General features: G+C 35.5%; 2 protein-coding genes across 2 annotated transcripts in view; both read right to left on the bottom strand.

Moving 5' to 3' along the window:
- Window positions 1–5,843: 5,843 nt before the first annotated feature.
- LOC111089163 (putative uncharacterized protein DDB_G0277255) lies at window positions 5,844–12,354 on the bottom strand. The gene has a single exon (XM_022401104.1). It carries the CDS (start codon window positions 12,267–12,269, stop codon window positions 6,975–6,977), a length of 5,295 nt encoding a protein of 1,764 aa, XP_022256812.1. The 5' UTR covers window positions 12,270–12,354; the 3' UTR covers window positions 5,844–6,974.
- A 138-nt stretch (window positions 12,355–12,492) lies between these two features.
- Window positions 12,493–14,928, bottom strand: part of LOC106472539 — a 21,356-nt gene continuing 18,920 nt past the window's right edge. Inside the window, exon 5 of the mRNA XM_022401105.1 lies at window positions 12,493–13,199. Coding sequence (XP_022256813.1) covers window positions 12,523–13,199 — 677 coding nt within the window. The 3' untranslated portion in view covers window positions 12,493–12,522. The remainder of the gene's footprint in view (window positions 13,200–14,928) is intronic.

The raw sequence follows: 14,928 nt of genomic DNA, 5'->3' as shown, positions 1-14,928 counted from the left end.
TATACGAGAGATAAAAATGTACAAGTAAGGCACAACTAACCAATTAATTGTGAACGTATACGAGAGATAAAAATGTACAAGTAAGGCACAACTAACCAATTAATTGTGAACGTATACGAGAGATAAAAATGTACAAGTAAGGCACAACTAACCAATTAATTATGACCGTATACCAGAGATAAGAAAGTAGAAGACACAACCAGCCATATAATAGTGACCGAATACGAGAGATAAATAAGTAGAAGGCACAACTAACCAATTAATTGTGACCGTATACCAGAGATAAGAAAGTAGAAGACACAACCAGCCATATAATAGTGACCGAATACGAGAGAAAAGCAAGTAGAAGCTTCTAAAAGTTATGTTTTCAAACTCTTTGAGCTATAAATGGGGCTCAACTGAATGTAAAGATTACAGTTCAGTTTCGTCCATTTAACGATTTCCACCATCTCACTAATAATTACGACAGGAGGCAAAAATTGAAAATTAGGGTTAGCAGTTAATTGTTTTTTTTATGCCTTCATTCAAAACAAATTTACTAAAAGTTACAGCAAAGAAAACTTAAACCTCCACATTTCAAGTATAATTTTATTTTGCATTTCATCATGTATCTAGATAACAGGTATATTTCATTTGAAGAGAATCTGTAATAAGAGTCATCCTATTTTCATACAAAAACATGGTTCCTCAGGCGATACCGGAGTATTGTGTAAGCAAGAATAAGGATTGCTTAACGTACTGAAGAATGATACAATTTTGCCACACATTATAGGGACCACATCCTTGGACTTTGTGTTGCCATATACTGTTCAACAGGCTGTGGTTCAACGTAATGAGCAATGATTCAGTTTGTTAAATTGACTGACATATTTCTTGATGAAGAGAGGACTAATTAAGTGGAGTTCGCATTATAGCTCAACTCCAGTTACACGTGGCATGTATGGGGTGCTTTTGGAAGACGTGTCGCATCTCGTCAAGTGCATCCAGACTCTAAAAAGTCTTGAAATTGTCTCTGGGAGTGTCGAAGATCAGGTGACTCTAAACACTAAAGGTGACCTCGAAACAGCTCTTTCTGGGAAGGATCGAAGATACCCATACATTTATTCTAATCACTCAATATGAGTACCAAGTTGTCCTTGCTATTCACAGTAACTGTACTCCATATTGTAGTGAAATGCCATAAGTTGCAAAGATCCACCTCTATCAAACATTCATTTACAAGAATCAGCTGAAATACCAATAATTTGCTTTTAAAACCATATGATGGATAATGAAACGCCTAATTCGATCAAAATAGAACTGAGGAATGTGATTGGCATCATTTAATAACATCAGTGAGAGACTTCGCAATACAATTCTGGACACCGTGAAAGGTATTTAAATGTAAACTTCTTATTTATCTTATATACTTTCAGATGTATATTTCTGCATTTTATTCCTTTTATATAATTATTAAAGTGTGACATCAACTTCTTTAATTTCTCTTGTTAGAAATTCAACTTTCTGAAAATTTGGCCAACTTATAACATCCTCTTTGATGACGAGCGTAGCCAACCCTGTAACACGCTCCAGAGATAAGGAAGGGTGATTTCAGTTGTTTTAACTCATTTAAACTTTGAAGCAATTAATGGAGATATAAACAGCACCCTGAAAACACCGCACATATTGGGACAAACCGCTACTCAATAATTTTTGTAAATAAATTGAACGTTTCCAAAGCATTAAATGTCTAAAAGAATTGTACTAGAGTTTGAAATTCAACTGATAACTCAGTTCTGTCAACAGCTGACTTGCGATACCTTGGAGGTGGGTAGTGCTACAGCTGCATCTATGAATGATCTTACAAGTTCATCGTGTTCTACGTTTTGAATTGGTTTAATGTTATACAGGAATATGAAAATTACGCTTAATCACGTAACAACTCAAGACTGTCTCTCAACTTCATAACAACGTAGTTTACTACGATGTTAAAAATTCAGTTTTCAATCATTTTGTTTAATAATACTTAGCTCATATTCAGATTCGTAACGAGCAAGACAGTTCGTCTAACGAGAGTCTCCAGTAATCTTGGTACATTTGATAATTCTTTTTCCGGTTCTCTAGCACTTGTCATGGCACCTATAAAGTCATTTTCTCTATAATGAAGAAAAGTGCTGTACGTCATTGACCAAGTTACAAGAAACATCATATCAATCTACCAAAGAAATTAAAAATATATATGATGCCAGCTTATTTGCTGATGGTCTAGCTTTCGGATGGGCTATCATATGCATTGTAGTTTCCTTTAATTTCATTAATGCTGCCAATATACTTTCAATTTTACTCTGCCATTTAGTGTTAGAAAGAGGTACGAGTAATATTGGTAAATGAACTAAAAATAGCCAATCTGCTAATTACTGCTGCAAAAATAGTATACATTCTTTAAAGGAGACCGAAAATAAGGTATTTGACTAGTGAAATGATTTTTTACAGTTTCACAAAACTTTCAATTTTACACTGCCATCTAGTGTCAGAAATAATGTCAAAATAGCCTATCTGTTAAACACTGCCATCTAGTGTCAGAAAGAGGTACAGGTGATATTGACAAAGGACTTTAAAATAGTCAATTTGTTCATGCTGAAAAAACTGTATACTTTCTTTCAAGGAAACCGAGCAATGGAATTGAAAAGTTTAAATGATTTGCAGCATCACACAAATCTAACAATCGGATAATAATAACCACATGGAACAAAAATTACAGTTTTTTGGAATTGCAACAATCTAGATTACACACCATTGTGTTAGCATCTAAGATTTGCATCATTATCACACCCCCAATTTCGGCAATTTTCGAACACCATTTTTTGCAAGCGCTTTAAGAATTCCATCTGGTAGAGCAAAGCTTGTGTTCTCGTCGACAAAATTAAACTTTCTTCACCATTTATCTCCACTCCTTGAATTTTCACCATTCTTTAAACTACAGATAGCTGCTTTTGACAGCTTCATACATTAATTTTAGAACAATCCATCAATAACTTATTTCTATATGTTCATTCATATTGGAATCCACCTTTGCTATCTTAAGTGAAAAAAAATCCGTTTCTAGAAAGACTCAATACATCAACAGTTCCATGAAAACCTTGATTTATTTCTTCCAACTGCACAATTATTGTAATTATCCCATTAAATACGAATGTTAAACGCTCTCGTTCAATTTTATTTTAAAGTTTAAACTGTATTATACATATTACAAAACTAGCGAACCTGTGAGCCTATGGCCCATATTTACATGTATAGAAGCTTCTCAATGACACGACGGTACACCATTTATAAAACTAAATAGAGTCATAGTATAAAGTTATTACCAATTATATGAACCACAGACATCGTAATATTTCTGATATATACAGCAGGCCTTACACACTAATACTAGAACTTAGAATAGCCAAGAGCCCACAAAAGTACATAGGCCTACATTTAACTGGTTACTATAAGAGTTCAAAATGTTTCAAACTGCTGTAATTAACGACTGTATTGCAGTGAATTCAAAGGCTAGAACTAGTGTTAATTCAGGTTTATTAAAATAAAAAAGAAGGGGTAATATAGATATATATACATATAACTAGTTCTCATTAAGTAGGATGGTAATATTATCCTTTTGTGGTCTGTGTTGTGAAACAAAGATTCATAGGCCTACAATTTGTGATAGATACGAAATGCTTTTTCACATACCTCTGATTTTGAACCTGCAACGGAGGTGGAAAGCGCCTACAGTTAACGTGATTTTCATTACATATTTTAGGCCTATTGGTTTCTAATGCTTCGCTAGCTTTTGATATTAATACCATAACTTTTATAAATGTGAATATTGTTTTCATATAGAATGATTGGATTATATTATTACAACTGAAAACAAACAATAACAAAACAAATGACAACTGTTTACATTAAAACCGATTCTTAAACTTACCAGCAACAAAACGTACGGAATACTCTAATGTAGGCTTAACTACTCTCCAGTAGCTCTGGCGAGGTATTGGCTCAAAGCTGCAGAATGTTTCACCTGTTTTTTGAGTCCAACATATGAATCGAACCTCAAATATTATCGTTATAAGCCTTCAAGCTTACCGCTGAGCTAACGGTACACCTTTCTCCTATAGCGATTCTAACAAACACCACTACTTCTGTTATACTTTTAGTTACTGGTCTACGAAATTTGTGTACATGGACGAAATGGCCAGGGTACAAGTACAGACTTTCTTAATTATCAGATACTGGTCAGTGTGTGTGTGTGCAACTAATAGTATCTGCCGCCACAAGGGTTCGTCTAGCTTCTTGAACGAAATAAAATGCCGAAAGTGCGGAAATTAATTAATGGCACCATGTCTCGAACCGCAACACGGCCATGCCCTGTCTTTTATCGTTATTTTTGGATAAATTTAAATTGTCTCAAACAGTATTTCTGTAAATGAATATACACACACACATACCTGTATAAGAGAACTAAATAAACAACTGTTATGTATACGTAGCAAAAATTAATTTGTTCAATTTCATCCGTTTGCAGCAACTTGGAGAAAAATCCAATAATAGCTAAATTCAAGTATACAAATTTAGCATGTGTTTTGCCTTTTGAAAGATAGGAATTCTTCCATATGATACAAAATAAAAAATGATAAAATTTGCCCTTATTAACAGTTCTTTGATACTCTCTCAGGGTAAAGTCGAAAAGCTACATCTTAATGCATTTTGTCACTTGGAAGTTAGAAAATTAGTTTCTCACTAAATCACTTTAGCCTAAAATAAGTGTCAGGATTTGTACTTAATTTACCCAATACATTGACAACACTACACAATTTCTATTAATATGTATTTGGTTATCACAAAAATGCATACTTTGTTTATAATTGAAATATTTTTTCTGAAAAAACTCTGAGCATAGCTTAATTTTTTTCTGAATATGAAACTTTGTTAAAGTTTAATGGCGCAAAGCAACTAGGATATTTTTGCCGAAATCTTTAACATTAGCCCAAAACAACTTCCAGTTTCAAGAACTTAATAATTTCATTCACAAAATAAATTTTACTTTAAAGGGGAAGATAAGGTTTGAAGTCATTTTACTCGTAGGTAATTCAGCTTGTGAACGTATCTTGGAAACGAAAGATTCCACGTAGTATATGAATTTTTCTTGGCAACATGTGATCTTGACGTTTTTCCTTGTGCTCGTGTTAGGTCTTAAATCTAGGCTCTATTTAAAAGAACTCGCTAACAGACAAACGAAGCGTTTCGCAAGTATTGCAAGACATCAAAGTTACGGATGTTATGACCTGAAAATATTCTTAAATAATAACACACTGAGTTGACGCAGTTAGTTTTGCCAAACTTCTGTCGAAACATTTATATACCACTCCCAGAAACAAAGATAATTCACAATTTCATGTTTGGTAGTTATAAACTATTAGATATATCAAAATTAAATCAGTAAACTTTTGTATTCAGAAAAAGCCTTATAAACACAATACTTCAACAGCGTCTATCTAATCAAACCGTGAGTAATACCATTCCTTGCAACACTCTATAGCATCAAAATTTTACACTCAAAAAACTTAATCTGCTGACGAAATTGGCCGTGTTTTGATCTTGTTTATCAACATATTTTCGATTTTTAAGACAGTTTCAAAATATACTTTCAAACTGCAGCTCCAAATATTTGGTCCTTTCGTTTGTTTCACTTACACCAATAAAACAAACTATCGAGAGGAAAACCGATATATGAAAAGCTACGAATCCTGAAAGTCAATCCAGGCGGAGAGCACCAAGATTCAAAAACAAAGAAAAAAAAAATCATTACTCCACCCATAAAGCAAAGCATTCACAACCTTCAGTTTATTGGTTAAATAATTACACTTGACTTTCACAGTAAAGGCAGCTTAAAGCACAAAGTACCACTGAAAACAATAACGATGTTCATGAGGAAAGCTAATTCAGAATGAAAATACAAGTTTATTGTAATTTTTACACAGAGATGATCATGAACAAAGACCATATGATAAGCACGTGGTAAACATATTTACAGCTGTATCCACTGTACCAACGTTGACACATTTGCTGAGCTTTGTCGAATTTTACATCTTAACGTGGACCGGAACATAAAGTAAAATATGTGATGCTAAATGTGTATAAATGAAAGGAAGTATATACAAATGAATGGGTTTCCCATCGAAGTTGACACAAAAACAGACTTGAACTAAAATAATATACATTAAGTTACATTTTCTTTTTTTGTTCAAAAATGGTCAATTTTAATAGACATAACTCAAGCTGGTAAATCTTCAAGTTTAGAGCCAACAACTAAAATAATATCATTAAAAGTTGTACATAAAACATTGACATATGTATTAGAACTTTTTATCATTAATATTGTTCTTTGAATTGGCAAAAGATGTCTACAAAGCATTCATTGTACATGTTAATTTTTTCTGTACAAATGACTTTTCCATATTACAGAAATAAGTTGAAGCTCTTTTAAGTTCTATACACGAGCTTAATATTTGTAAAGACAGTTAAATAAGTTTTACTTACACAAAACATATACTACATTATTCTCTGTAGTACTAAAATAAAACTTGAAGTAGAAAATTTCTATAAAATATTTTGTACAGTTCATCATATAAGATAAACCATTTATACATGAAATTTAAATTATCGTTAGATAATCCTAAAAGACATTTGTGATTGATTACACACACATAGTAACTAAAATAAACTGGTGCTGAAGATGAACAAACATTAGCACTAAATTATATATGTACAATATCTTACACAGTTCATGTCCACAGTATACCTGGAAAAATGTTTTTCAAGGTATATATACCAAAGCAGTCTTTCCTTTATAAATTTGGAACTTCCTGCCAATTTTCTATCAATTATAATTATTTCAATGCAAACACATATAAATATTTTGCACATAAACATAACAACATAATAATGATTCATCACTGGTCATGCATGGAGAAATTTAAACTGTGAATTGCATTTCCAAAGGACGGTGTATGGCCAGGGGTTGGAGCAAAATGTGGAGGAGGAGGAGCCACTGTACTGTTTATTCCTACAGGCATCTGTGCAGGTGGCCGCCCATCAAAACCATGAGTGTTGTGTCCCAAAAATGTATTAAAGCTCATACTATTGTGTATTACAGACGGATGGGTCCTCCCATGGTACAGAGGAGGAGGCGCGTGATTGTTTTGGTGATGACCAGCATGCCCCAGGCCATTCATATTATTGGCTGGTTGCACTTGAGTTTGTGCAGGAGGAGGAGGAGGAATAATATGACCCGAAGGGTTAAATTTGATTGGAGAAAGTCGAACATTTTCTGCAGACGATGTATTGATGTCAGGAATAATATTGCTCAAATTAAAGTTAGGAACATGATGGCTGCATATACTGCTGTTGTGGGAACCTAAAGTGATCGAAGAAGTAACGGTAACTGCAGAAGAAGACAATCGATGTAGTGAAGCTGTGCTAAAATCTGAGCTTTGGTTTAAAGAATTGTGTACTTGTGACCTGAACAAAGCATTTCCAATGTCTGTCCCAATATGTTGACTGTTCGAGATATTTTTTGGAGACTGTCCTGGTAAAGATGGAGTGGATGGTGCACTGGCTTTTTGTGAAACACCAAAGCACCGACTGTTGGCACAAGGTGTTACATCATTTCTAGGATTTGGTAACTCAGGAGTTGGAAGACAGGATGCAACATTCACATTACGGTTACCATCAAAAACAGGGTGTGTGTGCTGAGATGGATTTTCTGCTGAAGACTGATTCTTATTTTTTCTTGAACCTTTGTTATTTTTGGATGAATTTTGTTTGTTTTGTCCAGGGCCTAAAGTTCGTGAATGTGATGAATTTCTAGGCTCTCGAGATGTTGGCTTGCTCATATCATTGACAGAGGGAAGTCTGTGAGCTCCCCTCTGAGGTAATGGTTCATTCTTCTGGTCACTTATACCTGGTATGAAATGTCCAGGGAAAAAATTATTGACCAAATGATTTTGTGATGACTGTGGACAATTTCCTAAAAAAGAAGTTCTGCCAAGGTTGTTACTAGCACGAGACTGATCTGATAATGATGATGGGTTTGTCAGCACTGGAAAATTAGTATCTGGCACTTGAAAAAATGGTCCAGAATGGCCTGATGGTGCATTGGAATTGGCCAAGAAGTTGTCTCTTTGGTTTTGATGGGAGATATTACTTGTAAGGTTATTTCCTGGCAAGTTCTGCAAGCAAGTTGAAAAGGATGTATTAAAGTTGTGACTATTAGTCATAGGTCTGTGGTAAGGTGGGTTCATAACAACATTACCATCCCCATTTCCTAAACTAAGTGCAAACTCTGGATATGGCTGAGGAGGTATTGGAGGTGGACCACCTCCTGCAGGTTGTGGTGGATTTGAGGTAGAAGTGGGGTCTGATGACAAAGAAGAGGGATGTTGAGGAAGGAAGCACTGTGGATTTGCTCCTAAACTGCAATTTCTCATATCATGTTGTGTCATTCCATTAGCAATGTTGTTAGGATGAACATTAGATGAGTTCCCTTGAAATATAAAATTAGATGCAAACCTTGGTGAAGCAGATTGTGAAGATGATGATGGAACTTGTAAGAGAGGGGGGCACTCGTGACGAATCTCTGAGGGCACACTAAATAAAAATGTATTTGAATTTTCTCGGGATGGAGCTGACACAAAAGACTTTATGTATGCATGCTGCTGAGAAGCTTGAAACATATGACTATTGTTCATTTGCCCATTTTGGTGTAAGTGGTTTGAGTTTCTTGGTTGATTGTCTTGTCTTTTATCTCCAGAAGACTGTGTCTGTATAAGACTCTCAGCAGAGTAAGAAAGGGTTGTTGTCATACACTGCTCTGCAGAAGTCTTCTGAACATGTGTTTGTGAACTGGGGACTTGAGTGTTTGATTTACTTGATGATGTAAATGATGATCCCGATGAGACAGACATTACAGAACTTGAAGGTACTGGTGAAGCACTTCCAATCAGAGCTTCTGCTGAATAGCGAGACAGTGAGGGGCTTCCTTGCAATGCAACTGACCTATTTGCAAAAGAACTGTTGGAAATGCTTGTGGTTGGAGGAGATGGAATCAGTGTTCGAGGAACAGGAGATGGAACAATGTTGGAAACAGAGGACACTTGAGCCGCTTGGCGAGAAGTAGGTTTTGATACTGAAAGCCTTCTTTCTGATCTTTGCCTAAACCTATTTGATGGATTTTGATTTTGTTGCATATGCGAGTTACCTGAAGCACAAGGAGAAAGAAGTTTTGGTTGAATATGCTGATCTTTAGAAGCAGAATTATTGTTAACTGAAAGTGTTTGAGGAAGTGAAGAAGGAGAGCTGAGGCCTCCCACAGAATTGGAACTATGATGTGATCCATAACTTCTAGATAACAATGGAGGTGAAGCAGACCCTTGGTAACTAATCTGAGACATAGGGGTTATAATATTCTTTTGTGATGCAGACATGTCAGAAGATGCTGAAAAAATATTTGGAGATTTTTCTGTTGCTATACCACTGTTTGCTGGGAAAGAATGTGAAGATATTGAAGCATTTAACTGTGACCCTGAAGTATACTTTAGTTGGGTGGGTGGATAAAAAGTATTGGATGTACTTGATGATACTTCAAGTTGTTGTACAGAGCTAAACTGTTCATTTGGCATAGAGCACCCTCCTATTCCTGAACTTCTCATGGAGGTGTTATGATTATTTAATGGGTTTTGCAAAGGCTGTGGTAGATCCTTTTGCCTTTTGTTTGTTTCAGTTAGCATTTTTGATGAAACATGTTCACCTCTTTCAGGATCATTTCTAGAATTTTGATCTGTTGAAGATAATATGTTCTGTAAATTAAACATGTTGTGGTTGTGATCAGAAGCATCTTTACCATGCAAGTCCAAACCAAAATGTTCAGGTGGTGATAGACTCAAAAAAGGCAAACTCGGGTTTGATCCACCATTTAGTGAAGAAGGAACATCACTGTCCTCTGTCATACCTCCTAACAACAAAGAAGGCAGTTCAGAGGAATTTTCTTGATTTCCAACACAACTAATTTCTGTTATGTCATTAACTGTACTTGAGCATTTGTCAACTTCTGGAACAGTACAGAAAGAACTAGGTGGAACATCTTTATCATTTACTGTAGAAGCTTCACTTTCTGACTTCTTTTCAATATTATGAAGGCTTGAATTTATTGGCACTTCCTGCCTTTTTGTGCTACTACCAAGCACAGTACTCCTTGATTTCTGTCCAAACTCATCTGATCTCCCACTGGAAATGCATGTAGTAACCTTCTCAGTGAGAGAAACAACTGAATTTGTATGACTTACCTGAATAGCAGTTATTTCTGTTCCAAGATCATTTTGAGATCTTAACCTTTTTAAGGGTGGAGTATTCTGATTCACTGAAAAAAGGTCTCCACCAGTGGGACTTTCATTTACAGCTCTTTTTCCATTATCATTTGAAGCATTTTTTAAAGTTTTTGCTTTTCTAGATTCAAGATTACTTTCATTTATAATGTTAGAATCACTTTTAGTAGCAGTTAAGCCCTGTTCTAAAACATTTTCTTTCACTGAACTGAAAACACTTTGAGCTGTCTTTCGGTTTTTGCAGGATTTCTGAACATCCTTCCTAGGTTCAGAACAATGACTTTGCTGTTCTACTGGACTATTTGAGGAACTTTCCACATTGCAAGTAGTAATTTCATTTCTTTTTTTCAGCTGTCTTGTAGCTTCTTCTTCTGCATCACCTAAAGATGTTGAGTCGTTAAAATCTGGAATAACCTGTGATAGCTCTCCCATGGTATTTGAAAATATAGATTCTGTAGCCTTTGCCAAAATGTCTGTTGTTCTGTTTGAATGTGATTCCGATAAGTCTGAACAAGAGGAGAGTGGCTGGGACTCAGATAAGCCAAGAAGGGTATTCTTCTCAGATGTACAGTTTGGAACATCCTCATTGTCATAGGCAGGCTGAGGTTGTCTACTGTTAGTAACTGATGATGTCAAACCTTCTTGAGAACACCTAGAATCCAACAGACTGGTCAAACAATTATTAGCACAAGCTGTTTCATGTGTCAATGGAATAGTATTGGAACTTACAGCAGGTATTCTTTGTGAATTAGCTGTAGCAGTCTTTTTGTGGCCAGACCTACAAACACTCGAATTTATCTGTTTTGGAGATGGTTTGGGTTTAATGGGTCTTTGGGAGACTTTACAAGTTCCAGTGCTACTTTTTGAAGTTTTTGAAGCCTGAACTTCAGGTACTCCATTTTTATCTCCACTTATTGATGATGTATTCTTAGGTTTTTTTGTGTGTGTTTTAGTTGTAGCTATTTTCTCTGACATGCTCTCATGAGAGGCACCAAGGTGTCCTTTTCCTTTACTATTTTTACTATTACTCGTTGAATGACTACTCTTCTCAGGAACTTCCTGAAATGAAGATCCAGAAATGTTTGAACTGGAAACAGGTTGTTCAAGATCAACTTGGAACATAGTTTTTTGTGTTATGTTGCTACATGAAGTTCCTGATGTGTTACAAAACATATTGTTTGTAATCACATCATTTCCATGAGAAGGCATCCCTGTACTTATAATTGGTGCAACAGGCATGTTTGTTTGTGTGGCAGATGGAGGCAAAATGAAATTGCTATTTACTCCACCAGAGGGATTTGCATACACAACAGATGGCTGGCTGACAACTGGAATAATCTGTCCGTTTGGAAGAAGTAGAGCAGATGGTAAAGCATTCTGTGGTTGGACCCCTGTTGCTGTTAGAAGTGGATTTCCACTAAAGGATATTACCTGGCCCTGCTGGTTAAGAATTAACTGCTGACCTGTAATGATACCACTGGGTTGAACAATAGGTTGGTTTAAAATTCCACAAGGATATGTTGCTGTCTGAGCTGATACTTCTGAGGGTGTCTGCAAGAGACCTGTTGGAGTTATTATTGTACCACTGGTTTGGGAAACATGCTGAAGAGCTGGTGGCAAAGTAGCTAAAGTAGGATTGAAGTTTGAAATATATCCATTCATGCAACTTCCCGGAACTTGTGGAGTATTCAGAACAGAAGAGCCAAAAAGCACTTGAGATGGGCAAACTGCTGAACCATGGTTTTGTGGACGGATCTCTTTACAAGAAGAGGTTACAAGAGATGGAGCAACAGTAGCAGAAGGAACTCCTCTTCCAAGAACACTTGTACTAATCACAGATGCAGTAGGCACTGGTAGAGCCAACATCTCAGATGAAGCTTGATGGGAAGATGTTTCACTACGAACTGCTTCACTAGTAACACATTTGTTTAACAAACCAGCTGGTACTGTTGTTTGCACTTTTAAGTCACCTTGACAAGAAGCAACCCTAAAGCTATTTGTATTTAATGAGCCATTAGAAATATTGTTTTGTAACAATGGTATATTTTGGCCACTAACAACAATGACTTGTTGTTGAGGAACCAAGCGGACATTACATGAATCAACAGTCTTCACACCTTCAGTTGCATGAAAAGTTGCCAGTGACACCTGAGATGGTACGATTAGTCACTGAAGCTAGTGTGGAACATTGTTGTGTAGTGGTAGATTTCACACTAATAAAAGACAAATTTTGTCTGCAAATGTCAGAGTTCTTTGTATTTGAAGATTGTGATTGAGTTACACCCACACTGTTTTGGACTGAAGAGTTCAAACTAGAATTAAATCCGGTTTTAGGTAGTGCACTTTCGGGTGGATTTGAAGTTATATTCAAAGCCATGCGACTACAATCATCATCCTCTAACTGATCTGACTCTGAGTCACCAGCACACTCAACGTTGAGATTTCTTTGTGGAATTGACATAATCATTGTTTCAACATCAGAGGCTGAAGAACTGTTGTTTAAAGCACCATTCTCTACCCTTTGAGCTTTATTAGTACTGTTTTGGCCAACTGATGAGTTCACTTTAGCATTATGTTTCAGTGAACCATTCAAGCTTTTCTTTTTTTGAAACACATCAATTAAGGCACTAGCCTCCTCAGGTGTGAACTTATTTGAGTACTTTCCTGGTCGCTGGCTCCAAACTTCTTCAGGAGTAGAATTCAGAGGAATGGCAGCTGCATTAAGAAGCTTAACATAAGATGAATTCTGCTCACGAAGTTCTTTGACCTGTTTCTTCATCTGTCTGATTTCTTCCACTACATACCAAATACATAATATTTAGAAGTATCATCATAATAACAAAAAATACTCCTAACAATTATACTTAATAGTGCTGATGTTTTCAATCATAAACAAAATGTACAAGAATATTTTCATACCCAAAGAAACTTAGGTAAGTGTGTCCAAATAAAATCCAGGTTTTTTTACAACTGCTTTTCCACAAAAAAATATTATTCTAATATCCTAATTGGGAAATTTAATATAAACTAAAAAACAGTATCACAAACAATATTCTACCTTCAATATATTATTTTCTCTTAACTACACACATTTTTTAATTAAAAAAAATCCTGCATAACCAAATCTTCTATTTAATTTTCAACAGATTTTATTAAATTCTGAATTCATTCAATGAAAGTCATGGAATGACAAACGGAAAATTTAAACGTAAGTACTCATTATCACACACTACTTGAATATTCATAAAAATGCCAAGATTCTTAGGGCTACCACTGGTAAGTTTTTTTTCCTTCTGTAGACATATATAACATGGGTTACAGAACATTCAATTAAAGAACATAGGTTTCTACCCTCTCTCTTCATATTTTAATAAATGCAGTTACAAATGTGAAACAAGTGTGAAAGACTTTCCTCAGTTACAGTGTCAATGTAAATTACAACTTGCACATTGTTTTTTTATTTGAATTCATCTCCCTTGTTATGAGGGCAAAACCTCAAAATGGCTGGATATTATCAACTGACAAAAATAAGTTGCATTATAAATCTACAGGTTTGAGAATCGTTTCCTGAAAAGCTTTATGTTTTAGTACATTTTTTTACTCTTTGAGTTATGAGAATGAATATAAAACAATAATTACCATGATTCACAATATTAGCAACCAAAAAAAACAAAACATTTGGACTTTCAACTTCTAATAATGTTACAATACAAGAAGATTTGGTAAACACGAATTGGAATTTTTTAGCAAATTTTTTCATTATAGCCTGATTGACAAATCATTCTTCTAGACATTTTGAAATTGGAGGAGATTGTTTTTTTGTTTGTTTTTGAATTTCGTGCAAAGCTACACGAGGGCTATCTGCACTAGCCGTCCCTAATTTAGCAGTGTAAGACTAGAGGGAAGGCAGCTAGTCATCACCACCCACCGCCAACTCTTGGGCTACTCTTTTACCAATGAATAGTGGGATTGACCGTCACATTATAATGCCCCCACGGCTGAAAGGGAGAGCATGTTTGGTGGGATGGGGATTCGAACCCGCGACCCACAGATTGCGAGTCGAGTGCCCTAACCACCTGGCCATGCCGGGCCATTTCACTTATATCCGCTAAGATGTAACAATCATATATAACAGGCAGTAAACAATGACCTCCTGAACTAGCTTTCATGTGTTATCAAAACTATATAATATACATTTCTGTTAATTAAAAATGACTTCACAACCAATGTATATTGTGCACGTGATATCCACATAAAAATAGACTATTATTACAGTAAATTCATTGATAAATGTTGAGCAACAGATCTCACCAGTTACGTACAAAGAAAACACTGAAAAAAAAGGTGTGTAAGGCTGTTATCTTTTCTAAGTAATAATAATAACGTCAACAGTATGATCTTAAACAGTGCTTTTCAAGGAAATCAGTGACAGAGCATCTTTATAACTTTCTACACAGGTGGACATTGTTCTATTTAGTCTTAACTTGTTGTTCTTGTTTGATGAACCCTACTGCAGAGACAAGAA

The sequence above is a fragment of the Limulus polyphemus genome, unplaced genomic scaffold (assembly GCF_000517525.1).
Source record: "Limulus polyphemus unplaced genomic scaffold, Limulus_polyphemus-2.1.2 Scaffold5412, whole genome shotgun sequence".
Taxonomy (NCBI): domain Eukaryota; kingdom Metazoa; phylum Arthropoda; class Merostomata; order Xiphosura; family Limulidae; genus Limulus; species Limulus polyphemus.
Note: the sequence above shows the minus strand (reverse complement) of the source record. Positions and strands in the feature narration are given on the sequence as shown.

Bases quoted from the DNA above. Each gene is read 5' to 3' on its own strand.
- LOC111089163 (XM_022401104.1), bottom strand. From the start codon at position 12,269: ATGTTGGCTCTACCAGTGCCTACTGCATCTGTGATTAGTACAAGTGTT.